This window comes from Balaenoptera acutorostrata, chromosome X (assembly GCF_949987535.1).
Source record: "Balaenoptera acutorostrata chromosome X, mBalAcu1.1, whole genome shotgun sequence".
NCBI lineage: Eukaryota > Metazoa > Chordata > Mammalia > Artiodactyla > Balaenopteridae > Balaenoptera > Balaenoptera acutorostrata.
In genome coordinates this window covers 81,640,866-81,667,725 of record NC_080085.1, presented here as the reverse complement: position 1 = coordinate 81,667,725, position 26,860 = coordinate 81,640,866, and the positions used below count along the sequence as shown (strand labels likewise).

The 26,860-nt window shown below is 45.6% G+C and overlaps 1 protein-coding gene across 1 annotated transcript; it reads left to right on the top strand.

The window, feature by feature from the left end:
* The first annotated feature begins 10,932 nt into the window (after positions 1-10,932).
* On the top strand, positions 10,933-14,576 carry LOC130706274 (uncharacterized protein CXorf49 homolog). The gene is made up of 5 exons (XM_057537661.1): positions 10,933-12,180; positions 12,876-13,032; positions 13,562-13,638; positions 13,906-13,951; positions 14,536-14,576. The coding sequence occupies exons 1-5, from the start codon at positions 10,933-10,935 to the stop codon at positions 14,574-14,576; spliced, it is 1,569 nt and encodes a 522-aa protein (XP_057393644.1).
* Positions 14,577-26,860: the final 12,284 nt, after the last annotated feature.

Below are 26,860 nucleotides of genomic sequence, written 5' to 3'. Positions count from 1 at the left end.
CTCTGTGATCCTATGATGTCTGACAACTACTGTGGGTGTGGATGGAATGAGATTGGGAAGGGTGGCTCCTCAGAGTAGCTCATCTTAGAATCAGGGGACCCATATATGAGACCACCCAACATGAGCTACCTGGGACAGGGGCAGGATGGGCGCAGTGAGGATGGGAAGTAAGGAGTGACTGCACCTGGACAATGGGCAGCACTTGGGTCCACCCTTCCCCCATATTCTCACCCTGACTCGCTTCCAGAGTTCATGGCATGAGCTCAGGTGGACAGACCACATGTGGGATGGGACAGTCACAGACCTCAGGGTCAGCAAAGAACGTTCGTGGGACTGAATCCTTCCACTCAAACCCCTCCCTGGAGAAGGTGGGCTTGACTGCTTAGTTTACAGCTTTGACCCTGAACCTGATCCACTGGTTATTGCTTGGCGGTGTAGCACATCTCGCTGCTGTCTGCGTAACTAAGTTTGGCAGAGACCTTCCAGCTGAGGTTTCTGCTCACCGAGACGTGCAGGCAACTTGTGCCCGGGGAGAAGTCCAGCACCAGCACCAGCACCGCCTGTCGGCAGAGGGGGTCCCGGGGCTGTGGTCACCAGTGTGAGGAAATAGAGAAGCTTGTTGAAAGGGAGGTGACATGGGAGGGCGTGACCTCAACCCTTGGTGATGCATTTTCCCTGCCTCCCTTCCCTCCACTGAGCACACCATCTCCCTGTTCCGTGTTCTGACCAACTACCACAGAAAAATGTGGCTGGAAACATGTATATCACAGGCTGTGGCTTGGCCCTGAGCTTTCCAGTTCCAGAGGGAAATAGTGGCAGGTCATACATCTGGCCCCCGTGTGTAGGAGGAGGTCAGAACCCCACCCTCATTCAGTTCACCCCATTTGCCTTTCCCCTCAAGCCCCTTCTCCAGCCTGGGAGACAGTGGCGGCTGGCCTGGAGAGCCCTAGACCCCATCCTGCCTGCTTCTGCTCCCTGCCCAATTACTGGGAGGATGCCCCCTCCCCACCCCACCCGCTCCGCACCAGCACCAGCCCAACCACAGGCCAACTGCTCTCTCTGACTCTTGGGGGGAACTGATACAAACAAAGAAGGTAGGTGTAGGTGAGCTCTGGAGAGGGAGCTGGGTGTGGTGGGCAGAGTAATCATGCCCAAAGATGTCCAAATCCTAATCCCTGCTCTGGGACTCCAGAGTCCTTGCTTTGAGCCCAAGATCTTAAAACTGGAAGGAAAAATAAAAGCTATTTCCTCTATGTTCCGGCAAGTCCGCTGCCTGGTACTTCTTCCGGAGACACGCTGGTACCTGTAGCGTACAAGAACACAGGCACAAGGGTGTTGGTGATGGGAAAAACTGGGAACACTCCAAATTCCCATCAGTAAGGAAATGGATGAATGCAACGTGGCTTAGCATCCAGTAGCATAAAGCGTGGCAGTCCAAAGGAATGCATCAGGCCATTCTCACAGCTTTCGAAAGCATCCGCCTGACTTCAAGCTGCAAGTTGCAGAACGATGGCATCAGATCCACATTAGTCAATGTTTTTAAATCCCAAATTAATCCTACCTAATGTTTGATAACCTTTGGGTGTATGTTTCAAGGTCTGAAAGACGGTTTTCACTAGATGTTAAAATGGTGGGATAGCTCCTAACAGGACCCAATAGGTTTATGGAACAAATTTATGGCCTTGGATCTCCCCAGATTGGTTAGGATGGTGTACAATTGGTTTCCTTTAGGCTCAATGTCACCTACAGGTAGCCTTGAAAACAGCTGCTGTCATTCTGCTTTCAATGTTGGCATGTTGGGTTCAATCAGTTTTCCAATGGTATGATTATTTGGCTGCAATATTTATTCCTTCACTTGGAATAGAAGATATCATTACTCATATAGAGGCTTTAACAAAATTCACCCAGCAATCCTTAAATGATAGTAACCAAGCCATTTGTTTGCTCAGTTCAGAAATTTCCATGATGAGAAAAGCAGTCCTACAGAATTGCATGGCCCTCAATATTCTAACACCTCTCAAGGGGGAGCTTATGCTATAATACATAGTGCATGTTGTGTTTTTATACCTGATGAGTCTTGTAATGCAACCCCCCCTTATGGTGCGTCTGAAAAATCAGATTTCCACTCTGAATGATCCTCTTCCCAGTTTAAGGGAAATGCTAGGAAAATGGTTTGGTTCAAGAGGATATTGGCTTAAATCTTTACTAATGATATTGTTCCTCCTATTGCCAACTTTGATTACAGTTTGTGTAACTTATAAAGTTTTAGTTTCTTGTTTTTTGCACTGTGTATCACCTGCTCCTACTAAGATAATGATATCTAAACAACTGGGAACTATTGATCACATCTATAGTTCTCTATAAAATAATGGACATGCACAATGCACATGCAAGGTAAAATTGGTGCAAGTCCTATTGGACAACTTGGAATTGACCGTTATTCCTTGCCAGACATCTTACTAGTACCACCCCCTAAAAGGAAAGAAAGAACCGGGCTATTAGGACCCAGCATCAAGGGACATGATGGACCCAAGGCAGGTAAAGAATCACCCTAACATTTAGGGACCAAATACTTGATCACCTAATGCTTTCTATTGAAAGATTAATGATCAAAAGTGGAATTAATGAAATAAAATTATTTTCAGGCAGGACAAGAAAAATTTTAAACATAAAATTCTCTCTGCCCATTTGAGCCACTACCCCCTCCCCTTTAGTGTGATTTGTGCATCACATTATACATTAACTAGATCCCCCTTAAAAGATACAGGAATGCCCACACGCCAAAAAAAAAAAAGAAAAAAAAAAAAAAAGAAAGAAAGAAAAGAAATTTCCTCCTGGAACCAGCAAGGTAACTCCTTAAGAGTAACTTTCCTTTCTCAATCCTGTAATGGGTCATTAATACCCACTACTCGCCTTGTTGGACTATGTAAACTATTAATATGCTACTTTGTCTCAAAAACTTATATAACGGTTTTACCTCCAATGGGTGGAACAGTCCTCAGAGTTTTCTGAAGATTGTCTCCTATGTTATAGTCCTCAGGTTGGCTCAAATAAAAATTTCCATTTTTCTTAGATTGACTATTGATTAATTTTTTTGGACGACACAATGAAACCAAAAGATAACAAATCACAAACCTTAGGCAGACTGACCAAGAAAAAAAAAAGAGATTCCTAAGGAATCACTAAAATCAGGACTGAAAAAGGAGACATCACCATTGAGCCTATTGAATTTTAAAAATTATAAGAAAATAGTATGAAAAAATTTATACCAACAAATTAGACACATATATGCAATGAAAAAATTTGTAGAGAGACACAAACTTCAAAACAGACTCAATAATAGACAGTCAATTAAATTAATAATTAAAAATCTTCCCACAATGATGCTCCTGTCCAGATGGCATCACTGCTGAATGCTACCAAACATTTCAGATGGAAATAATAGCAACACTCCAGAAATTCTTCCAGAAAATAGAAGAGGAATGAACACTTTCAAAATAGCTCTAGTAGGCCAATATTACTGTAGTGTGAGCCTCTGACAGTTTTTTTTTTTAATTGTAATGCAAGTGCCTGACATTAAGCTTCTGATTGCTGAGGCACCACTTCAAAGACAGCTATATCAAAAAGAACAAATTGCCAGCTACACGACTAGGTAAAGAGTCAGGCCACCACACCCCTGAAGTTTCCTTTGTTTTAGAGATCTCTGATTGACTTAGATAACTGACCCTTTGGCTGCTTGTTTTTCCCTTCTTGTACTTTAATTCCCATTCTGTTTTAAATTCATCAATAAAGAGTGAATCTGAGAAAGCCTAGGCCCCTCACTCTTGACCCCGATAAAAACATAACCCCAGGTCCCAGCTCTCTTTCTCCACCCACAACCTTTCTGTGTGGTCCAAGGCATGCCATGTACCCTCCAGGACTTGTGAGTAATAAACTTCCTCCTTTCAAAGTTTCCTAAAGGTTATTGCTGAGGTGCATCTTGCAATTATAATAAGAACCACAAGGGCTAGTTCAACCACAACATTGGTTCTGAAAGGGGAAATATCTGTGGGGGCTCGCCTTGGAGTCCAGGTGAGTGCCTCCAGGTATTTCTAGCTGACAGTATCACTATCGATTGGCTGAGACCAGCACAATTACCCTGATGCCCAAAACACACAAAGACATCCAAAATAAAGAAAATTGCATACCAATCTTTCTCATGAATATAGATGAAATAACCCTCAAGAAAATATTAACAAACTGAATTCAGAAACATATAAAAAGGATTATATACCATAACCAAGTGGGATTTATTCTAGAAATACAAGGTTGGTTTAACATCTAAAAATCAATTTATGTAATACACTATTTTAAAAGAAGAAAGCACTGAAACATTATCATATTAACTGACACAGAAACAGCATGTGACAAAATTCGACCACCTTTCATGATAAAAACAATAACAAACTAGGAATAGAAAGAAATTTCTTCAGCATGATAAAGAATATCTATGAAAAACCTACAGCTAACATCATATTTAGTAGTGAAAGACTGCATACTTTTCCCCTAAAGTCAGCAACAAAGACATGCTCACTACTTTTATTCATTATTGCACTGGAAGTTTGAGCCAGTTCAAACAGGGAAGAAGAAGAACTAAAAGTCATCCAGATAGGAAATAAAAAAGGAAATTTTTTTTATTCTCAGATGACATGATTTCATATGCAGAAAATCCTAAGGAATCCACAAAAATGGTTCTAATGGTAGAACTAATAAGGAAGTTCAACAGATCACAGAATACAAGATTAATACATAAAACAAATTTTATTGCTATATACATGTAGCAAATAATCCAAAAATGAAATTAAGGAACACTTAATTCTAGTGACAATAGCATCAAAAAGAATAAAATGCTTAGGCATATATTTAACAAACCAAATGTAATACTTATGCACTGAGAAACACAAATTGATGTTTGTTGAGAGAAATTAAAGATGATCTAAATAAATGGAAAGGCATTGCATGTTCATGGTTGTAAGACTCAATATTTATATGGTAATTCAATCTCTATCGAAATTTCAGCAGGCTTTCTTTGTAAAAATTCACAGGCTGATCCAAAAATTCATATGGAAGTGAAAAACAAAACAAAACAAAACAAAACAGAATATCCAAAACTACTTTGAAAAAGAACAAACCTGGAAGACGTCCACTTTCTGATTTCAAAACTATAAACTATTACTATAATACTACTATAGTATACTATACTACTATAGTATTAGTAGTATTATAGTAATAGTTTACTATAATAGTAAACTATTTACTATAAAAATACAGATAATCAAGTTAGTGTAGTACTGACATAGAGATAGATCAATGGAACAGAATTGAGAGTTCAGAAATAACGAACTCTCCTTATATTTATGGTCAATGATTTTCAATTCAATGGGGAAAGGATAGTCTTTTCAACACGTGGTGCTGGTACAACTGGATATCATGCAAAAATACAAACTTAGAACCTTACTTCACAGCACACACAAAACTTAATGCAAAATGGATCAGAGACTTAAAAGTAAAACCTACAACTATAAATCTGTTAAAAGAAACCCTAGGAGAAAAATCTTTGTAAACATAAGTTAGGCAATGATTTCTTAGATATAACACCAAAAGCATGATCCATAAAAGAAAAACTTGATAAATTGGACTTCATCAAAATGTAAAACATTTATGCTTCAGAAGGCACTATTCAGAAAATGAAAAGACAAGGTACAGACTGGGAGAAAATATTTGAAAGTCACAGATCTAACAAAGAACTTGTATCCAGAATAAAGAATAAGAATAATAAATAAATAAGAAAATGACCCCATTAAAAAATTGGGTAAAAGATTTGTATAGACATTTCACCAAAGAAGGTATAGAAGTGGTTAATAAGCATATGAAAGGATGTTCAGAACCACTAGTCAGTAGGGAAATATAAATCAAAACCATAATGAGATACCATGTTGCAAAAACAATAGGATGGCTATAATCCAAAATACAGATAATAACAAATATTTGGATTTGGAGAAATTTGAATCCTCATACACTTCTGGTGATAATGTAAAATAGTTGAATCTCTTTGGAAAATATTCTGGTATTTTCTTAAAAAGTTAAACATAGAGTTACCATATGAGCCAGAATGTCCATTCCTAGGGATCTACCTAAGAGAACTGAAAACATATGTTCACCAAAAAAACTCATGAACTCAAAATGTATATGAATATTCGTAACAGCATTTAGTTTGGGAATATTATCCATAATATTCCCAAAGTAAACATAACCCAAATGCCCATAAACTGAAGAATGTATAAATAAAATGTGGTATAGCCATACCATGGAATATTATTTGGCAATAAAAATAACTGAAGTACTGATACATGCTACAACATGAGTGAACCTCAAAAACATTATATTAAGTGAAAGAAGCCAGACAAAACGTACTATATATTGTGTGATTCCATTTATACAAAATTTCCTAACTAGGCAAATCATAGAGACAGAAAGTAGTTTATTACTTGCCTATAGGGCTGGGGTGGGTTGGGGGGTAGGGGGTGATGGCTAAGGGATACAGGGCATCTTCTTGGGCTAACACAAATATCCTAAAATTGATTGTGATAGATGCACAACTGGGAATATATGAAAAGCCACTGAATAAGGCATTTTATTTTTTAATTTATTTTTATTGCAAAAACACATAATATGAAACCGACCTTATTAACAAATTTTTTAGTGTACAATGTTGTTAACTATATGAACATTGTTGTAATCAGATCTCCAGAATTCTTCATCTTGCATGACTGCAAATCTATACTCATTGAACAACAACTCCCCATTTCCCCCTCCCCCAAGCCCTTGGCAACCAGGATTCTACTTCCTGCTGCTAAGAGTTTGACTACTTTAGATACCGCATATAAGTGGAAACATGCAGTATTTGTCCTTTGTGAGTGGCTTACTTCACTTAGTATAATATCCTCAAAGTTCATCCATACTACAGCATATAGCAAGATTTCCTTCTTTTTAAAGGCTGAATAATATTCTGTTATATGTATACATTATATATACTACCTTTTATCCATTCACCTGTTGATAGATATTTAGGTTGTTTTCATCTCTTGGCTATTGTGAATAATGGTGCAATGAACATGGGAGTGCAATAATCTATGCAAGATCCTGATTTCAATTAGTTTGTAATGTAAATGTAAATATACGGAAGTGGGAATGCTGGATCATATGGGAGTTCCATTTTTATTTTTTTAGGAACTTCCATACTGTTTTCCATGGTGGGTGCACCATTTTACACTCCCACCAGCAATGCACAAGGGATTCATTTTCTTCACTTCCTTGCCAACACTTGCTATTTTAAGTTTCGTTTTGTTTTTTTTTTAATACTGGCCATCTTAACAGTTTTGAGGTGATAACTCATTGTGGTTTTGAATTGCATTTCTCTGATGACTAGTGATGTTGAGCATTTTTCATATACCTGTAGGCCATTTGTGTGTCTTCTTTGGAGAAATATCTAATCAATTCCTTTGCCCATTTTTAAATTGTGTTGTCTGTTTCTTTGTTTTTGAAAGCATAAGCCACAGACTGGGAAACAATATTTGCAAAGCACACATGGTAAAGAACTTGTATCCGAAAGAGATAAAGAACATTCGATATTCAGTAATAAGAAATCAAACAACCCAATAAATAATGAGCAAAAAAAAAAAAAAATCGAACTGACATTGTGCTTACTGGATGGCCAGTAAGCTATTGAGAAGATGTTTGACCTCATTAGTCATTAGGGAAATAACTAAAGCCACAATGAAATACCACAACATAGCTATAAGCATGGCTGAAATAAAAACAAAATACAGACAATACCAAGTGCTAGAGAGACTGAGGAACAGCTAGAACTCCCCTGCATTGTTGGTGAGAATGCAAAAAATGGTACAGACGCTCTGGAAACAGTTAAAAATACACTAACGATTCAATCCAGCAAGTTAACTCCTAGATATTTACCCAAGAGAAATGAAAACTTACATTCGCAAAAAATCTGTATGCAAATGTTTATAGCAGTTTTCTTAGATGCTTGGGTGACTGCACACTGGCACTGGACACAGACATGTCTAGGACTACTGGCCACAGGTTCTGAGCTGACATTGATCCCGGAAGCCCAAAGTGTCATGATGGGGCCCTGTTAGAGTGGGGCTTATGAGGTTCTGGCAGTAAAAGGAGTTGGGGATAGATATCAGTTCACGGTGAGCTGACTGGGTCCCTGGACCAACATAGTGGTCATTTCTCCAGTCCCCAAGCTGATAATTCTAAGTGATACACTTGGCAGTTGGAGCAATGACCTGCACATCGGGTCACTGGTCTGTGGAGTAAGAGCTATCACCTTGGGAAGGCCAAGAGGAACCTCTGACACTGGCTCCCACCCCAGGCCAAGAGAGTAAGTCAAAACCAGTATTGGATCCTGGTGAGTGTAGGGGGGTAAAGCAGAGATTAGTGACATCATTGGAGACGTATGGGATGCAGGGGAAGAGCAGGTAGGAGAGCCACAGGGACGAAGAGAGTGGAGAAGGTGAGAAGAAGTTCTGGGAGTCTCTCTATGGGCGAGGGAGGAAGGGAGTGGAAATGGTGAGAGGGAAGACGGAGGCTTCCACTGGATCCACTGGTAATGTTTCATAGGATGCTGGTGGATGCAGGAGATTTTGCTATATCCTTCCTTATTCATTTTAACATATTTGAAATAGCACACCATGACTTAAAAAGTCACTGGGAGAAGTGGAAGAGGGCGGTATCCACAAACAGGCAGGCACCATCGGGGGCAGGCTCGAGGAGGAGGATTGCAGATTTACAGTGCACCCAATCTCCCCTGCTCTGTAACTTCTCCAGCATGGCCAGCTTCTCAGGTGCAGACCCAGAAAACTGGGCCTTTGAGTTCCACAGACAAGAGGGGTTCAGACATCCCAGGACTCTCCAGGAGGTCAGCCAGAGCAGGATGCAGGAGAGAGAGGTGACTGAAGGCAGAGGAGTATGAAAGGGAAAGAGCAGAAGGAAGGTATGAGAGGAATGGAGGGGTGTCAGAGTAGGAGTTGGGTGGCAGACAAGGGAAATTCTAACATCCATGGGCCATATAGAAACCAAGAGAGGGACCACTCCCCAGACATCAGTACTGCTCAGCTCAGGGAAGCTGAGAACTGACAGTTCCAAGAAAAATTGAGAGACACCTGGCTATCCACACCCACCCCCATCACAACTGGTAGGCCTTGGTTGTGCGTCCTTCAAAACTTTAAGACATACTTGTACATATACTTGAATGAATTCTCATATATTACATAGGATTGACTGGTGTGTGTGTGTGTGCCCACGCACGCAAGTGCTTTAATTTACAAATGTGAATCCAAAGCCATCGTTCTGCAACTTACAGTTTGAAGTCAGGCGGATGCTTTCGAAAGCTGTGAGGATGGCCTGATGCATTCCTTTGGACTGCCACGCTTTATGCTACTGGATGCTAAGCCACGTTGCATTCATCCATTTCCTTACTGATGGGAATTTGGAGTGTTCCCAGTTTTCCCCATCACCAACACCCTTGTGCCTGTGTTCTTGTACACTACAGGTACCAGCGTGTCTCCGGAAGAAGTACCAGGCAGCGGACTTGCTGGAACATAGAGGAAATAGCTTTTATTTTTCCTTCCAGTTTTAAGATCTTGGGCTCAAAGCAAGGACTCTGGAGTCAGATTGATTGGTTTCAATCCTGCCGCTGATCCCCACGAGCCAAATGACCTTGGGCCCGTGGCTGAACCTCTCAGTGCCTGTTTCCTCACCGGTAAGAGGCCAGTAATAGTTGGTACTATAGTTCTAGGCGTGTCACGCGGATGCATTACTATCTATGCCCAGCGCTTAGAAGAGTGCCAGGCACAGAGTCCGTGCTGGCACTAAGTTGCTTTCAATGGATTCTGCCAGATTACCTCCCAAATGGATCTCTTGCACCACCGCCACAGGGGTTTGCTCCTAACCTCTCCCACCCTCGGAATGGTTAAGCTCTTTGAAGGCTGTCAACCTAGTGTGTGAAACCCGATTCGTGGTTTTAGCTCACATCTCCAGGATCAGCGGTGGGGAGCATCTCTTGGGGTGTAACTGGCCACTGCGATTTCCTCTTCTTTGAATTTGCCTCAGAGCGGGGGAAGGGCTGATGGAGCGAGGCCAACCCCAGTCTGTCCGCCAACCCCAGTCTGTCCGCCAAACCCGCCTGCCAATAACGTTTGCTGAGCCACATTTGATGGAGCAGTTGAGACAGAGACCTTACAGAACGAAAATACGATCCCTTTGCTCTCTGGCCGACCCCTGATCGCTGACTGCGGGACTCCTGTGCCCATTCTCCTGTTGGGTCGTAAGGCTTGCGGTGGAAGGGAGGCTGGCAAATGCTTTCGGCGCCTGCTAGGCGTCCAGCGCCTCCATCTTGACGTTTCATCCTCACCACCCGTGGAGCCCAGCGCCCTCACTCCCCGACCCCCTGTGTAGATGGGAGACGGAGGCTCAGAGCTGTGACTCTAACCGGAAAGGGGAGGCGGGACAGGAGGAGGCGGGCCGAGAGGCTTGACAGAGGGAGGCACTCCCACCATCCCCTTCGCCAGCCCACTGCCCGGACCGCCCACAGGCTTGGGGGCAAACCAGAGGCCCTCGACCCCATTGGTTAGGCCTCGAGGCGGCAGGCGAACAAGGCGCCCGCTGGTTGGCGGGGCCCGGACCAATGAGGAGGCCGCGGCGCGGGCGTGGGAGGCGCGCTGGAAGCCGCGCGTCGTCTCCTTTGAGGCGAGCTCGTGCGGCGCGTGAGGTGGCTGCCGCTGCCCTCTGAGCGCCGCCCGCCTCACCCGCCGTGACCGCGACTCGGGCCATCGACCGTCGCCCCGGTTCCGGCGCCGCCAGGGTCGCGACATGAGCTCCCCCGATGAGGTGTCTGTGTGGGGAACGGGTTTCGGCCCAGAGGGCGGGGAGCGGGCCGGCGTCGGCCCGGCCGGCCCCGCAGTCCCATGGGGACCCGACCCAGGCCCCGAGCCCGGGGAGCCGCGGAGCGGCGAGGGCGGGGGCGGCTTCCCGGACCCCGAGGGCTTCCAGTTGGAGCGGGAGATGCTGGAAGCGGGAGGGCCGGTGCCGTGGGGCCCCGAAGGCCGACCTGGCTCCCCGGCTGACGACAAGAGGGACCTCCTGGACCTGGACGAGGAGTCTGCGGCGGCCATCTTGCTGCAGCTGGCCGAGTGGGACGTGCTGGGCGTCCGCAGACACCCGTCCCTGGAGAGCTGCGCCGCCTTCGAAGTGTCCGCCGCGTGGGCCGGCCTCGAGGCGGGCCCCGGCGGTCGAGGAGCGCCCGACCAGAGCTGTGGGGAAGCGCCGCCAGCTCCGGCCCGCCCTCTCCACCTCGGTGGGCCCGAAGCGGGCCGGGCCTGGGGGAACCCTGAGAGAGGCCCTAAGCGTAGGTTGAACGTGGCCGCGGATCGCCAGCGGCTCCCCGAGGAAGGCCTGGCCTGGCTGCTGTCCAACCCCGAGTCCTCAGATGAGTTCAGTGAGACACAGCTGATGACGGTGAGCACTTACCCCAGAGGAGGAGGCCAGGCCGAGCCCAGCAGACCCGAGGATCCCGGGGACACTCCCAGACACTCGAATTTCCAAGTCAGGGAGAATTTCCTTCACGTGCCAGGCTCTTCCCTGTCCTCGGCTCCGCGAGGACTCACTTCGGTTGTGGAAACGGAGGACGTGGGAGAGCAGGGCATCTCTTCCCCTAAGAAAATGTGGAGCGTGCTCTGGGGGAAGGGGGGCAGCAGGTCCAGCTACCCGGGAGCTGCTGCTGCTGCTGCTGCAGGTGGCCTGCCGTGGGTCACTCCTAGGAAGGAGGGGGCCCAGGAGAAGAAATCCCTCAGGGGAGCCTCCAAACTTGCCCCGGGGACAACCTTCCCTTCCGGGGGAGAGCGAATCTCGGCAACTGCCCTGGAACCGGCCACCTTGCCCCCAATCTCTGGTATTCCGCTGCTTGGGAGATCCAAGAGGTATACCTTGGTCCCTTTGGGGACCGAACAGTCCAAGCACACCGGCGCTGGGAAGAAATCCGTGGCCAGGCGGGCAAGGGAGTCTGAGGCGGTGGCGGGAGAAGATAAGGACCCAAATAGAGACCCAGCCGCAAAGGGCCAAGTGAGTAGGCCATGCTCCTCCTCTCTCCCCACTCTTCCCCCACCCCCGCTCCAACCGCCCCCAGGACACACGTCTTCACCCATGCTGCCTCTGTCCATCCCTCAGGGGTCGTCATTGGGTGCCCCTCGGTCACTGGGTCATTAGGATGCCAGATCGGGCTCCTTTTACTAGGGACAAACATTAAGGTAGCACTTCGGGTGTGCTGGGCCCGGTTCTCCACCCTTGGCCTGTTTCCAGCCTCCTCTGCGAGATTGGGGCTGGGATGGAAGGGAGGGCTGGTAGCTGAATTGGGTCGGGGGATCCCTTAAAAGCTTCCCCAAAAAACCTCAGTATTTAGACTCACCAGCTTCCTGATTCCTACTTCCTAGCTGTTCCCCAGACCTTCCTTGCAGGGGACCTGGGCTTTCTCAGTGCCCCACTGTTGTCCCTAGATCAGCTCTGCCTGCTGGCCTGGGGCTGACTGAGGGAGAAAGTGCTAATGAGATCAGCCTTTCAATTCCCTTCCCAATTCCCTGCCTCACCCCGGCCCCTAATCACATAACTCTCTCTCTCTCTCTCTCTCTCTCTCTCTCTCTCTCTCTCTCTCTCACACACACACATACACACACACGTACACATACACACACACACACACACACACACACACACAGAGACACACATCCTTAGTCCAAATCGGTGAGAAATTCTTGTTTCAGCTGCCAGCTTACAGGCCAGGCACATGTTTTCCACGCATGCATCGTGGAAAAGCCAGCAGTGGCGACCTCAACACCAGAGGCCCCCAAGATCCAGGCAACTCAGAGCCCTTGGCCCTGAACCCAGGAGAAGTCATGCCCAGGGGGCCTGTCCCCTCAGGTGAGTGTCGTGGGTTTGATATGAGGGGAGGGGAGAGGGGTGGAGGACAGAAACCTCTGGCTCTGTCTCTGCTGGGGGCACAGCCTTGCTCCCAGGCAGCTTCTCCCACAGGAGACGGGGTGCTGGCAGGGCTGGCCTTGAGCCACATCATCCTCTGTGTGGGGTTTGTGCGGCCGGGGTGATGGGTGGCAGTGCCCCAAACAGCTCCTCCGGGTGTAGACTTGCAGGGGAACAGCCTTTTCTGTTAAGTCCTGTTCGCCCACATTGCTCTCCCACGTGCTGGCTGTGGCTGCAGCTCTGGGAGGGTCGAATCCAGAGCCACAGTCTTTGGGGCCCGCGGTGGCGAAATGGCTGCCCCCGGGGAACAGGGGAGGCAGGCCCAGAGAGAAGGTTCGGGCTGCTGGGCAGAGCAGGGGCGGCTTGTTGCCAGCGGAGGGTGGTGCTGCCTCACCTCACGTTAGACCCCGCTTGGCCCTTTCCACCTCACTGGGAGCCTGGGAAGCTGGATTGTGTGTCCTTTCCCTCTCAGGTGACCGGGAGCCACTTGACCATCCCCCAAGACCGGAAAGGCAGCAGCAGCCACTGGGAACGCAGGGCTGTCCTTGGGTAATGCTTCCTCTGGCTCCTGGAAATGCAGGCCCAAACTCGAGGGCGGGATCTGGGTCCAAGTTCAACTGACATGTGTGGGGCCCCCCCTCCCCTGCCCCCATCGCGTACCCCACGGAGGGAGCCCACCTCCTTTCCACTGAGGAGCCCTTGCCAGTCTAGCCACCCGGCTTTGGGATGGAGGGCCCTGGAGAGAGGAGAAGGTGGAGGAGAGAGGAGGCCAGAGTATACTAATCATTTCTCTTCCTCCTGTGTCTGCTGGCCTAGTGTCTCGTGCTACAGAGAGAAATAGACGACCTTAAGGAGCAACTTGGTATGAGGAACCAGGGACGGAGAGCGGTGTCTTAGTGCAGAACCCAGGTGGGCACCTGGGGTGGGGGTGGGCTGCAGGTGCAGTCGGCCTCGCAGGGACCAACATCCCTGTGGGGAGGAGAACCTAGCAGGCCTGGCCCTGGAGCCGGCTGTGCATGTACAGCTGGGCGTGTGTACAAGTAGCAAAGTACTGTCTGGACTGCATGCACACTTTGCCAGCCAGACCAGTCCTAGGGAATCTCCTTCTGATAGGACTTTTAGAGATGCCTCGTTGATTTTTTCCTTGAACTGCTGCTTGGTGTGGCTTCTAAGGTTCTTGTTGGATTGTTTGTTTGTTTGTGTGACGAGTTCTGACTGGTTGTGGCACGGCCCACAGCATGAGAGCCGCTGGCACATTTTGTTTCCCTTTAGGAACCGGTTCCACATTCAATTTGGGTGGTGGGGAGTGATCAGGCCCAGAGCTCTTTGCATCGGGTCTGGAGGGGGTTTCAGGTTGCAGGGCTAGGCGGTTCCTCACGGGGATAGGGGGACGGGCTTCTATATCCCTCTGTCTGGAGCGCCTGCTAATGCCTGTCCCTGTTGCAGCCGCCATGCAGTACCTGGCTGACAAGTTCCAGACCCTTTGAAGTGAGTGTTACACACACCGTACCCCTTCCCACAGTCCTGGCTGTTGAGCAGGGCTGGGGGCTGGCCCTGGCTTGAGGCTCTTCCCTGACTCCGCTGTTTCACAGGTTGAGCCCAGCGTCTTCCTGCAAGAGGAGCAGCTGGTACCTTTGGGGCCCGGGAGCTGTGGCCAAGCTCGTTCCCTCCTGTTCTGCCTCAGCTCGGGCTTCCTCTCCCCCTTGTTTTGCCCCCGCCCCGCCCCAGTTTCACAGCAGTTTCCAATTAAAGTACCTCTCATGTTCTGTGTTCTGCCTTCTCTCTGGAGGGGTAGGGGTAGGGGGCCGGGGCGGGGCGCTGCTCCACGTCAGAGCCTTTTCCAGAACAGTATCTCCGGCATCCTGTGGTGGGGACTCTGGGCCAGCCTCTGCTACCATCCCTGCAGTCAAGCCAGCGGAGTGTCCCAGGTCTGGGTCCTGTGTGGGCTCTGCCAGGCCACATTGGCACGTCCTCCCTTTCCCCCGAAGGCCCTCTTCTAGTTCTCTCCAAACCCCCCTCCTCCTTTGGGGTCTGGCGGTTCCCATTCATCTCTGCCATTCCCCCTCCCCATCAGCAGGAACTCATGACCCCCTTCCAGAGCTCCGATCTGGAAGCTTTCACATCCTCCCTGCCCTAGCCAGCTGACCACCCTCCTCCAGCCTGGTCGTCTCTATACCCTTGAGTGGAAATTGGCCCGTCAGGTTCTATGGCAAGTGTGGTTAGTAGGTCTGTGTTCTTGCATGGTCCCCGTCAAATACTCTTCCACCCGCCCCATGACACAGATTTTCCTGGAAATGATATTTCCGTGTCCCCGCTCAATCTCCCAGACTGCCTCTTCAGGACACACGAGATTGAGTCTGAACTCCATGTTCGATTTCCCCCTCACTGGAGGTTGGGGAGCACTTCCTTCCCTCAGCCGGGACCCAGGGCTGTACCAGCCTGAGACTCAGAGGGACAGATTTGTGTTTGAGTGAGGCGAGGGTGGTTCTGCCTGACACCCTTCCCGAAAGACCGGTGTTTTACTACACAAAAGGGGGTATGACGGTAGATAGGACATTCCAGGTTGGTGACTGTGTGTCCCTGTGTGTGAATAAAAGTAATCAGGGATAATCTCCCTTGAGGGAGGAAGATGTGATTCAGGGAGTAAAGGGAGTAGAGGCTGGTCCAGGTTCTGTAAGGCATTGAATGAGCAAAAGCAAGGGTCGGATCTGTTTTGTTCAAGGGTTGTTGTTAAATTCCCAAAACATAGGAGGGGGATGATGCAGAAGTCACCAAACCCCACGACAGGGTGTCGGGATGCTCAAAATGTTGGATTCGCTGGAGGAGGCTCTCGATCCTACTCTGTGATCCTATGATGTCTGACAACTACTGTGGGTGTGGATGGAATGAGATTGGGAAGGGTGGCTCCTCAGAGTAGCTCATCTTAGAATCAGGGGACCCATATATGAGACCACCCAACATGAGCTACCTGGGACAGGGGCAGGATGGGCGCAGTGAGGATGGGAAGTAAGGAGTGACTGCACCTGGACAATGGGCAGCACTTGGGTCCACCCTTCCCCCATATTCTCACCCTGACTCGCTTCCAGAGTTCATGGCATGAGCTCAGGTGGACAGACCACATGTGGGATGGGACAGTCACAGACCTCAGGGTCAGCAAAGAACGTTCGTGGGACTGAATCCTTCCACTCAAACCCCTCCCTGGAGAAGGTGGGCTTGACTGCTTAGTTTACAGCTTTGACCCTGAACCTGATCCACTGGTTATTGCTTGGCGGTGTAGCACATCTCGCTGCTGTCTGCGTAACTAAGTTTGGCAGAGACCTTCCAGCTGAGGTTTCTGCTCACCGAGACGTGCAGGCAACTTGTGCCCGGGGAGAAGTCCAGCACCAGCACCAGCACCGCCTGTCGGCAGAGGGGGTCCCGGGGCTGTGGTCACCAGTGTGAGGAAATAGAGAAGCTTGTTGAAAGGGAGGTGACATGGGAGGGCGTGACCTCAACCCTTGGTGATGCATTTTCCCTGCCTCCCTTCCCTCCACTGAGCACACCATCTCCCTGTTCCGTGTTCTGACCAACTACCACAGAAAAATGTGGCTGGAAACATGTATATCACAGGCTGTGGCTTGGCCCTGAGCTTTCCAGTTCCAGAGGGAAATAGTGGCAGGTCATACATCTGGCCCCCGTGTGTAGGAGGAGGTCAGAACCCCACCCTCATTCAGTTCACCCCATTTGCCTTTCCCCTCAAGCCCCTTCTCCAGCCTGGGAGACAGTGGCGGCTGGCCTGGAGAGCCCTAGACCCCATCCTGCCTGCTTCTGCTCCCTGCCCAATTACTGGGAGGATGCCCCCTCCCCACCCCACCCGCTCCGCACCAGCACCAGCCCAACCACAGGCCAACTGCTCTCTCTGACTCTTGGGGGGAACTGATACAAACAAAGAAGGTAGGTGTAGGTGAGCTCTGGAGAGGGAGCTGGGTGTGGTGGGCAGAGTAATCATGCCCAAAGATGTCCAAATCCTAATCCCTGCTCTGGGACTCCAGAGTCCTTGCTTTGAGCCCAAGATCTTAAAACTGGAAGGAAAAATAAAAGCTATTTCCTCTATGTTCCGGCAAGTCCGCTGCCTGGTACTTCTTCCGGAGACACGCTGGTACCTGTAGCGTACAAGAACACAGGCACAAGGGTGTTGGTGATGGGAAAAACTGGGAACACTCCAAATTCCCATCAGTAAGGAAATGGATGAATGCAACGTGGCTTAGCATCCAGTAGCATAAAGCGTGGCAGTCCAAAGGAATGCATCAGGCCATTCTCACAGCTTTCGAAAGCATCCGCCTGACTTCAAGCTGCAAGTTGCAGAACGATGGCATCAGATCCACATTAGTCAATGTTTTTAAATCCCAAATTAATCCTACCTAATGTTTGATAACCTTTGGGTGTATGTTTCAAGGTCTGAAAGACGGTTTTCACTAGATGTTAAAATGGTGGGATAGCTCCTAACAGGACCCAATAGGTTTATGGAACAAATTTATGGCCTTGGATCTCCCCAGATTGGTTAGGATGGTGTACAATTGGTTTCCTTTAGGCTCAATGTCACCTACAGGTAGCCTTGAAAAGAGCTGCTGTCATTCTGCTTTCAATGTTGGCATGTTGGGTTCAATCAGTTTTCCAATGGTATGATTATTTGGCTGCAATATTTATTCCTTCACTTGGAATAGAAGATATCATTACTCATATAGAGGCTTTAACAAAATTCACCCAGCAATCCTTAAATGATAGTAACCAAGCCATTTGTTTGCTCAGTTCAGAAATTTCCATGATGAGAAAAGCAGTCCTACAGAATTGCATGGCCCTCAATATTCTAACACCTCTCAAGGGGGAGTTTATGCTATAATACATAGTGCATGTTGTGTTTTCATACCTGATGAGTCTTGTAATGCAACCCCCCCTTATGGTGCGTCTGAAAAATCAGATTTCCACTCTGAATGATCCTCTTCCCAGTTTAAGGGAAATGCTAGGAAAATGGTTTGGTTCAAGAGGATATTGGCTTAAATCTTTACTAATGATATTGTTCCTCCTATTGCCAACTTTGATTACAGTTTGTGTAACTTATAAAGTTTTAGTTTCTTGTTTTTTGCACTGTGTATCACCTGCTCCTACTAAGATAATGATATCTAAACAACTGGGAACTATTGATCACATCTATAGTTCTCTATAAAATAATGGACATGCACAATGCACATGCAAGGTAAAATTGGTGCAAGTCCTATTGGACAACTTGGAATTGACCGTTATTCCTTGCCAGACATCTTACTAGTACCACCCCCTAAAAGGAAAGAAAGAACCGGGCTATTAGGACCCAGCATCAAGGGACATGATGGACCCAAGGCAGGTAAAGAATCACCCTAACATTTAGGGACCAAATACTTGATCACCTAATGCTTTCTATTGAAAGATTAATGATCAAAAGTGGAATTAATGAAATAAAATTATTTTCAGGCAGGACAAGAAAAATTTTAAACATAAAATTCTCTCTGCCCATTTGAGCCACTACCCCCTCCCCTTTAGTGTGATTTGTGCATCACATTATACATTAACTAGATCCCCTTAAAAGATACAGGAATGCCCACACGCCAAAAAAAAAAGGAAAAAAAAAAAAAAAAAGAAAGAAAGAAAAGAAATTTCCTCCTGGAACCAGCAAGGTAACTCCTTAAGAGTAACTTTCCTTTCTCAATCCTGTAATGGGTCATTAATACCCACTACTCGCCTTGTTGGACTATGTAAACTATTAATATGCTACTTTGTCTCAAAAACTTATATAACGGTTTTACCTCCAATGGGTGGAACAGTCCTCAGAGTTTTCTGAAGATTGTCTCCTATGTTATAGTCCTCAGGTTGGCTCAAATAAAAATTTCCATTTTTCTTAGATTGACTATTGATTAATTTTTTTGGACAACACAATGAAACCAAAAGATAACAAATCACAAACCTTAGGCAGACTGACCAAGAAAAAAAAAAGAGATTCCTAAGGAATCACTAAAATCAGGACTGAAAAAGGAGACATCACCATTGAGCCTATTGAATTTTAAAAATTATAAGAAAATAGTATGAAAAAATTTATACCAACAAATTAGACACATATATGCAATGAAAAAATTTGTAGAGAGACACAAACTTCAAAACAGACTCAATAATAGACAGTCAATTAAATTAATAATTAAAAATCTTCCCACAATGATGCTCCTGTCCAGATGGCATCACTGCTGAATGCTACCAAACATTTCAGATGGAAATAATAGCAACACTCCAGAAATTCTTCCAGAAAATAGAAGAGGAATGAACACTTTCAAAATAGCTCTAGTAGGCCAATATTACTGTAGTGTGAGCCTCTGACAGTTTTTTTTTTTAATTGTAATGCAAGTGCCTGACATTAAGCTTCTGATTGCTGAGGCACCACTTCAAAGACAGCTATATCAAAAAGAACAAATTGCCAGCTACACGACTAGGTAAAGAGCCAGGCCACCACACCCCTGAAGTTTCCTTTGTTTTAGAGATCTCTGATTGACTTAGATAACTGACCCTTTGGCTGCTTGTTTTTCCCTTCTTGTACTTTAATTCCCATTCTGTTTTAAATTCATCAATAAAGAGTGAATCTGAGAAAGCCTAGGCCCCTCACTCTTGACCCCGATAAAAACATAACCCCAGGTCCCAGCTCTCTTTCTCCACCCACAACCTTTCTGTGTGGTCCAAGGCATGCCATGTACCCTCCAGGACTTGTGAGTAATAAACTTCCTCCTTTCAAAGTTTCCTAAAGGTTATTGCTGAGGTGCATCTTGCAATTATAATAAGAACCACAAGGGCTAGTTCAACCACAACATTGGTTCTGAAAGGGGAAATATCTGTGGGGGCTCGCCTTGGAGTCCAGGTGAGTGCCTCCAGGTATTTCTAGCTGACAGTATCACTATCGATTGGCTGAGACCAGCACAATTACCCTGATGCCCAAAACACACAAAGACATCCAAAATAAAGAAAATTGCATACCAATCTTTCTCATGAATATAGATGAAATAACCCTCAAGAAAATATTAACAAACTGAATTCAGAAACATATAAAAAGGATTATATACCATAACCAAGTGGGATTTATTCTAGAAATACAAGGTTGGTTTAACATCTAAAAATCAATTTATGTAATACACTATTTTAAAAGAAGAAAGCACTGAAACATTATCATATTAACTGACACAGAAACAGCATGTGACAAAATTCGACCACCTTTCATGATAAAAACAATAACAAACTAGGAATAGAAAGAAATTTCTTCAGCATGATAAAGAATATCTATGAAAAACCTACAGCTAACATCATATTTAGTAGTGAAAGACTGCATACTTTTCCCCTAAAGTCAGCAACAAAGACATGCTCACTACTTTTATTCATTATTGCACTGGAAGTTTGAGCCAGTTCAAACAGGGAAGAAGAAGAACTAAAAGTCATCCAGATAGGAAATAAAAAAGGAAATTTTTTTTATTCTCAGATGACATGATTTCATATGCAGAAAATCCTAAGGAATCCACAAAAATGGTTCTAATGGTAGAACTAATAAGGAAGTTCAACAGATCACAGAATACAAGATTAATACATAAAACAAATTTTATTGCTATATACATGTAGCAAATAATCCAAAAATGAAATTAAGGAACACTTAATTCTAGTGACAATAGCATCAAAAAGAATAAAATGCTTAGGCATATATTTAACAAACCAAATGTAATACTTATGCACTGAGAAACACAAATTGATGTTTGTTGAGAGAAATTAAAGATGATCTAAATAAATGGAAAGGCATTGCATGTTCATGGTTGTAAGACTCAATATTTATATGGTAATTCAATCTCTATCGAAATTTCAGCAGGCTTTCTTTGTAAAAATTCACAGGCTGATCCAAAAATTCATATGGAAGTGAAAAACAAAACAAAACAAAACAAAACAGAATATCCAAAACTACTTTGAAAAAGAACAAACCTGGAAGACGTCCACTTTCTGATTTCAAAACTATAAACTATTACTATAATACTACTATAGTATACTATACTACTATAGTATTAGTAGTATTATAGTAATAGTTTACTATAATAGTAAACTATTTACTATAAAAATACAGATAATCAAGTTAGTGTAGTACTGACATAGAGATAGATCAATGGAACAGAATTGAGAGTTCAGAAATAACGAACTCTCCTTATATTTATGGTCAATGATTTTCAATTCAATGGGGAAAGGATAGTCTTTTCAACACGTGGTGCTGGTACAACTGGATATCATGCAAAAATACAAACTTAGAACCTTACTTCACAGCACACACAAAACTTAATGCAAAATGGATCAGAGACTTAAAAGTAAAACCTACAACTATAAATCTGTTAAAAGAAACCCTAGGAGAAAAATCTTTGTAAACATAAGTTAGGCAATGATTTCTTAGATATAACACCAAAAGCATGATCCATAAAAGAAAAACTTGATAAATTGGACTTCATCAAAATGTAAAACATTTATGCTTCAGAAGGCACTATTCAGAAAATGAAAAGACAAGGTACAGACTGGGAGAAAATATTTGAAAGTCACAGATCTAACAAAGAACTTGTATCCAGAATAAAGAATAAGAATAATAAATAAATAAGAAAATGACCCCATTAAAAAATTGGGTAAAAGATTTGTATAGACATTTCACCAAAGAAGGTATAGAAGTGGTTAATAAGCATATGAAAGGATGTTCAGAACCACTAGTCAGTAGGGAAATATAAATCAAAACCATAATGAGATGCCATGTTGCAAAAACAATAGGATGGCTATAATCCAAAATACAGATAATAACAAATATTTGGATTTGGAGAAATTTGAATCCTCATACACTTCTGGTGATAATGTAAAATAGTTGAATCTCTTTGGAAAATATTCTGGTATTTTCTTAAAAAGTTAAACATAGAGTTACCATATGAGCCAGAATGTCCATTCCTAGGGATCTACCTAAGAGAACTGAAAACATATGTTCACCAAAAAACTCATGAACTCAAAATGTATATGAATATTCGTAACAGCATTTAGTTTGGGAATATTATCCATAATATTCCCAAAGTAAACATAACCCAAATGCCCATAAACTGAAGAATGTATAAATAAAATGTGGTATAGCCATACCATGGAATATTATTTGGCAATAAAAATAACTGAAGTACTGATACATGCTACAACATGAGTGAACCTCAAAAACATTATATTAAGTGAAAGAAGCCAGACAAAACGTACTATATATTGTGTGATTCCATTTATACAAAATTTCCTAACTAGGCAAATCATAGAGACAGAAAGTAGTTTATTACTTGCCTATAGGGCTGGGGTGGGTTGGGGGGTAGGGGGTGATGGCTAAGGGATACAGGGCATCTTCTTGGGCTAACACAAATATCCTAAAATTGATTGTGATAGATGCACAACTGGGAATATATGAAAAGCCACTGAATAAGGCATTTTATTTTTTAATTTATTTTTATTGCAAAAACACATAATATGAAACCGACCTTATTAACAAATTTTTTAGTGTACAATGTTGTTAACTATATGAACATTGTTGTAATCAGATCTCCAGAATTCTTCATCTTGCATGACTGCAAATCTATACTCATTGAACAACAACTCCCCATTTCCCCCTCCCCCAAGCCCTTGGCAACCAGGATTCTACTTCCTGCTGCTAAGAGTTTGACTACTTTAGATACCGCATATAAGTGGAAACATGCAGTATTTGTCCTTTGTGAGTGGCTTACTTCACTTAGTATAATATCCTCAAAGTTCATCCATACTACAGCATATAGCAAGATTTCCTTCTTTTTAAAGGCTGAATAATATTCTGTTATATGTATACATTATATATACTACCTTTTATCCATTCACCTGTTGATAGATATTTAGGTTGTTTTCATCTCTTGGCTATTGTGAATAATGGTGCAATGAACATGGGAGTGCAATAATCTATGCAAGATCCTGATTTCAATTAGTTTGTAATGTAAATGTAAATATACGGAAGTGGGAATGCTGGATCATATGGGAGTTCCATTTTTATTTTTTTAGGAACTTCCATACTGTTTTCCATGGTGGGTGCACCATTTTACACTCCCACCAGCAATGCACAAGGGATTCATTTTCTTCACTTCCTTGCCAACACTTGCTATTTTAAGTTTCGTTTTGTTTTTTTTTTAATACTGGCCATCTTAACAGTTTTGAGGTGATAACTCATTGTGGTTTTGAATTGCATTTCTCTGATGACTAGTGATGTTGAGCATTTTTCATATACCTGTAGGCCATTTGTGTGTCTTCTTTGGAGAAATATCTAATCAATTCCTTTGCCCATTTTTAAATTGTGTTGTCTGTTTCTTTGTTTTTGAAAGCATAAGCCACAGACTGGGAAACAATATTTGCAAAGCACACATGGTAAAGAACTTGTATCCGAAAGAGATAAAGAACATTCGATATTCAGTAATAAGAAATCAAACAACCCAATAAATAATGAGCAAAAAAAAAAAAAAAATCGAACTGACATTGTCCTTACTGGATGGCCAGTAAGCTATTGAGAAGATGTTTGACCTCATTAGTCATTAGGGAAATAACTAAAGCCACAATGAAATACCACAACATAGCTATAAGCATGGCTGAAATAAAAACAAAATACAGACAATACCAAGTGCTAGAGAGACTGAGGAACAGCTAGAACTCCCCTGCATTGTTGGTGAGAATGCAAAAAATGGTACAGACGCTCTGGAAACAGTTAAAAATACACTAACGATTCAATCCAGCAAGTTAACTCCTAGATATTTACCCAAGAGAAATGAAAACTTACATTCGCAAAAAATCTGTATGCAAATGTTTATAGCAGTTTTCTTAGATGCTTGGGTGACTGCACACTGGCACTGGACACAGACATGTCTAGGACTACTGGCCACAGGTTCTGAGCTGACATTGATCCCGGAAGCCCAAAGTGTCATGATGGGGCCCTGTTAGAGTGGGGCTTATGAGGTTCTGGCAGTAAAAGGAGTTGGGGATAGATATCAGTTCACGGTGAGCTGACTGGGTCCCTGGACCAACATAGTGGTCATTTCTCCAGTCCCCAAGCTGATAATTCTAAGTGATACACTTGGCAGTTGGAGCAATGACCTGCACATCGGGTCACTGGTCTGTGGAGTAAGAGCTATCACCTTGGGAAGGCCAAGAGGAACCTCTGACACTGGCTCCCACCCCAGGCCAAGAGAGTAAGTCAAAACCAGTATTGGATCCTGGTGAGTGTAGGGGGGTAAAGCAGAGATTAGTGACATCATTGGAGACGTATGGGATGCAGGGGAAGAGCAGGTAGGAGAGCCACAGGGACGAAGAGAGTGGAGAAGGTGAGAAGAAGTTCTGGGAGTCTCTCTATGGGCGAGGGAGGAAGGGAGTGGAAATGGTGAGAGGGAAGACGGAGGCTTCCACTGGATCCACTGGTAATGTTTCATAGGATGCTGGTGGATGCAGGAGATTTTGCTATATCCTTCCTTATTCATTTTAACATATTTGAAATAGCACACCATGACTTAAAAAGTCACTGGGAGAAGTGGAAGAGGGCGGTATCCACAAACAGGCAGGCACCATCGGGGGCAGGCTCGAGGAGGAGGATTGCAGATTTACAGTGCACCCAATCTCCCCTGCTCTGTAACTTCTCCAGCATGGCCAGCTTCTCAGGTGCAGACCCAGAAAACTGGGCCTTTGAGTTCCACAGACAAGAGGGGTTCAGACATCCCAGGACTCTCCAGGAGGTCAGCCAGAGCAGGATGCAGGAGAGAGAGGTGACTGAAGGCAGAGGAGTATGAAAGGGAAAGAGCAGAAGGAAGGTATGAGAGGAATGGAGGGGTGTCAGAGTAGGAGTTGGGTGGCAGACAAGGGAAATTCTAACATCCATGGGCCATATAGAAACCAAGAGAGGGACCACTCCCCAGACATCAGTACTGCTCAGCTCAGGGAAGCTGAGAACTGACAGTTCCAAGAAAAATTGAGAGACACCTGGCTATCCACACCCACCCCCATCACAACTGGTAGGCCTTGGTTGTGCGTCCTTCAAAACTTTAAGACATACTTGTACATATACTTGAATGAATTCTCATATATTACATAGGATTGACTGGTGTGTGTGTGTGTGCCCACGCACGCAAGTGCTTTAATTTACAAATGTGAATCCAAAGCCATCGTTCTGCAACTTACAGTTTGAAGTCAGGCGGATGCTTTCGAAAGCTGTGAGGATGGCCTGATGCATTCCTTTGGACTGCCACGCTTTATGCTACTGGATGCTAAGCCACGTTGCATTCATCCATTTCCTTACTGATGGGAATTTGGAGTGTTCCCAGTTTTCCCCATCACCAACACCCTTGTGCCTGTGTTCTTGTACACTACAGGTACCAGCGTGTCTCCGGAAGAAGTACCAGGCAGCGGACTTGCTGGAACATAGAGGAAATAGCTTTTATTTTTCCTTCCAGTTTTAAGATCTTGGGCTCAAAGCAAGGACTCTGGAGTCAGATTGATTGGTTTCAATCCTGCCGCTGATCCCCACGAGCCGAATGACCTTGGGCCCGTGGCTGAACCTCTCAGTGCCTGTTTCCTCACCGGTAAGAGGCCAGTAATAGTTGGTACTATAGTTCTAGGCGTGTCACGCGGATGCATTACTATCTATGCCCAGCGCTTAGAAGAGTGCCAGGCACAGAGTCCGTGCTGGCACTAAGTTGCTTTCAATGGATTCTGCCAGATTACCTCCCAAATGGATCTCTTGCACCACCGCCACAGGGGTTTGCTCCTAACCTCTCCCACCCTCGGAATGGTTAAGCTCTTTGAAGGCTGTCAACCTAGTGTGTGAAACCCGATTCGTGGTTTTAGCTCACATCTCCAGGATCAGCGGTGGGGAGCATCTCTTGGGGTGTAACTGGCCACTGCGATTTCCTCTTCTTTGAATTTGCCTCAGAGCGGGGGAAGGGCTGATGGAGCGAGGCCAACCCCAGTCTGTCCGCCAACCCCAGTCTGTCCGCCAAACCCGCCTGCCAATAACGTTTGCTGAGCCACATTTGATGGAGCAGTTGAGACAGAGACCTTACAGAACGAAAATACGATCCCTTTGCTCTCTGGCCGACCCCTGATCGCTGACTGCGGGACTCCTGTGCCCATTCTCCTGTTGGGTCGTAAGGCTTGCGGTGGAAGGGAGGCTGGCAAATGCTTTCGGCGCCTGCTAGGCGTCCAGCGCCTCCATCTTGACGTTTCATCCTCACCACCCGTGGAGCCCAGCGCCCTCACTCCCCGACCCCCTGTGTAGATGGGAGACGGAGGCTCAGAGCTGTGACTCTAACCGGAAAGGGGAGGCGGGACAGGAGGAGGCGGGCCGAGAGGCTTGACAGAGGGAGGCACTCCCACCATCCCCTTCGCCAGCCCACTGCCCGGACCGCCCACAGGCTTGGGGGCAAACCAGAGGCCCTCGACCCCATTGGTTAGGCCTCGAGGCGGCAGGCGAACAAGGCGCCCGCTGGTTGGCGGGGCCCGGACCAATGAGGAGGCCGCGGCGCGGGCGTGGGAGGCGCGCTGGAAGCCGCGCGTCGTCTCCTTTGAGGCGAGCTCGTGCGGCGCGTGAGGTGGCTGCCGCTGCCTTCTGAGCGCCGCCCGCCTCACCCGCCGTGACCGCGACTCGGGCCATCGACCGTCGCCCCGGTTCCGGCGCCGCCAGGGTCGCGAC

Bases quoted from the DNA above. Each gene is read 5' to 3' on its own strand.
- LOC130706274 (XM_057537661.1), top strand. From the start codon at position 10,933: ATGAGCTCCCCCGATGAGGTGTCTGTGTGGGGAACGGGTTTCGGCCCA. The intron at 12,181-12,875 runs GTGAGTAGGCCA...TTCTTGTTTCAG, and splicing joins ACCCAGCCGCAAAGGGCCAA to CTGCCAGCTTACAGGCCAGG. The intron at 13,033-13,561 runs GTGAGTGTCGTG...TTTCCCTCTCAG, and splicing joins CAGGGGGCCTGTCCCCTCAG to GTGACCGGGAGCCACTTGAC.